Genomic DNA, 2,461 nt, shown 5'->3' on the forward strand with positions numbered 1-2,461 from the left:
CAGTTCTATCAAAACCTGATTTTTCAACCCTGTTCACCACCATTCCCAGTGTGAATTTGAAAAATCGCCTAAAAATAATCTAAAATGCCTATCAACATAAAAATGATAGCATATGCTGTACATTTATTACTTTTGGGATATCAAAAGGCCTATTTTGTTAATAGTAAACAAAAAGGCAAAATAAACAAATACAAGTGATTAGTGTGCTGGAGTGTCTTATCGACCGCATATTTGTTGAATTTGGAGGTTGACTTTTTCAACAAATTGTCGGCATGCCTATGGGAATGAACTCTGCGCCTCTCCTTGTCGACCTCTCTCATATGAATCGGAATTCCTTCAGACACTTGTCAAAAACAAGAAGATCAAAGAAACCAGATCATTTAATTTCACTTTCAGATATATTGATGATGTTCTTTCTATTAACAATCCGAACTTTTCTGATTGGGTTCCATTAATATATCCCCCAGAACTAGCAATTAAAGAAAAAGCAAACACGGCTTCCTTTGCCTCACTTTTAGACTTATACCTCGAATTTAAAATACACAGTCATCTGACATTGTCTGAATACCAGAATCTATGACAAACGAGATGATTTTAATTTTGAAATTATCAATTTCCCCCAACTCAGTAGCAATATACCAACTCCACAGGTGTGCATATGGAATATACATTTCCCAACTTATTCGATATTCTTGCAGCTCCTACTTAAACTTTATAAAACGTCACCAGTGTCTGATCAGAAAGTTGACTCACTTATTCGCGATCGGTTGAGTCAGTTTCTCTCGACCGATAGTCTGACGGATTACTATATGACCATATGTAACTGGTCTAGATCTCTCGCACTAGTTTAGCTGTTGAACAAATTCTGCCATCTAAGATTTAATCATTCAAATGTTCATTTTATGACAATCATTACATTTTTAGTTATCTTGTAGGTTTAACGGATGAGGAAATACGAATTGTCGTTGCTGGAAAAAATTGTCCCATAAAAAGGGAAATATTAGATGCAATACTTGGAAAAGATACTCAGATAGATGCAGTGCCAGTTATAACACAGCTTCAAAGAGATCGTTATGAGGATTCCTCTTTTGGAAAGGCTTTCATTGTAACTACAACACCTGATACTACAGGTTCACCAATTAACGCAATGCGTGATGACATTCTTAAATTCCTTACCATGACATCCCCTGGACCGCACATAATTATTCTAGCGTTAGAAACGAGCTTTGCAACTGAATTAGAAAGTTATGATGCAATGTTAGAACCTTTCATCGAAGTTTTCGGTAAAAATATAGTTCATTATGTTGCACTAGTACTTGATAAAAAGCAAAAAAGTTCTATTCCAGACATGTTTGACAGCTCCCCTATATGTGGAAATCTTGTAAAAAAGGACAGACTTATTTACTTTGAACAACAAAAGCGAAATCAACTTGTCTTTGATATTTTACAAATCGTGCGTCAAATACGTACAGAAACCATGGAGCCATATTTCTCGAATGATTTCTATGCAAAAACAGAATACGTTTTGAAACAAAAGTGTTTGGAGCAATTAGATAGCCAGTTAGAAGAGGTTCGTCGACAAGAACCGGAAATAGCATCTTTGAAAGAAAAGTTGAGTATTTTAGAAGAACGGCAAAATATCATCACAGATTTGAATACCAGGGAATCAGCCATCAAACATTTCGACATCAGCTTACTCAAACAGATTTTTAACAGAGAAATAGACAAGGAAACGTCAACATGTGAAATTCTTTAAGACAATTCACAACAAATATTTTACAAAATCTAGCTCGCTTTGTTAGAAATGAAAACGTGTTTTAATTAGGGAACGTTTTTGAAAAAAATACTTATTCGTGATTATTTGACTCAATTCTGATTTCAGATTCCAGATGAATAGCAAAAACAAAACAAAATCGTCATAAGTGAGACTTTGCCACTAGCAGAGCTAAATACAACAGTACATTGAGTGTATTTAAGAGAATGATAATTCCGTTTGACATGATTGTGTTGGAGCTTTATCGAGTGATTAGCGTGAAGAAAAGGTTTATCATTCTTTCATAAACATCGATTATTGTCAAGAGCTCAATGCTCATAATTATGATCTCGAGCTCTTCATTAGTTTAAGGATCAAGAATTTGTTTCATTTTCAGTACAAGTTTATAATAAATGCATCACTTCCTTTTTATGTATTTCAATTATGGATTTGTCTTAGTGATGTATAAGGTCTTACTTATAATTTGAAAATTTATTGTTTTTAGACATTAGATGGCATATGTGAATATGAATATCAATTATGTATATTTTAGTGAGGAATCAATCATATGTTTGCTCATCGGTTCAGTTCAATAAATTCAAAATCATTGTTACAACAACATGTTGTGCATTGTTTTCCACTGTCAATGTTATTCCAGCTACTACTTTATTAACTAAAACTCAAATTACAATTAACATGATTTTATAT

At 33.4% G+C, this 2,461-nt stretch overlaps 1 protein-coding gene across 1 annotated transcript; it reads left to right on the top strand.

The window, feature by feature from the left end:
- The first annotated feature begins 1,147 nt into the window (after positions 1–1,147).
- On the top strand, positions 1,148–1,756 carry LOC134714407 (GTPase IMAP family member 4-like). Its single transcript, XM_063575647.1, has one exon. It carries the CDS (start codon positions 1,148–1,150, stop codon positions 1,754–1,756), a length of 609 nt encoding a protein of 202 aa, XP_063431717.1.
- The last annotated feature ends 705 nt before the right edge of the window (positions 1,757–2,461 follow it).

This window comes from Mytilus trossulus, chromosome 4 (genome assembly GCF_036588685.1).
Source record: "Mytilus trossulus isolate FHL-02 chromosome 4, PNRI_Mtr1.1.1.hap1, whole genome shotgun sequence".
Taxonomy (NCBI): Eukaryota; Metazoa; Mollusca; class Bivalvia; order Mytilida; family Mytilidae; genus Mytilus; species Mytilus trossulus.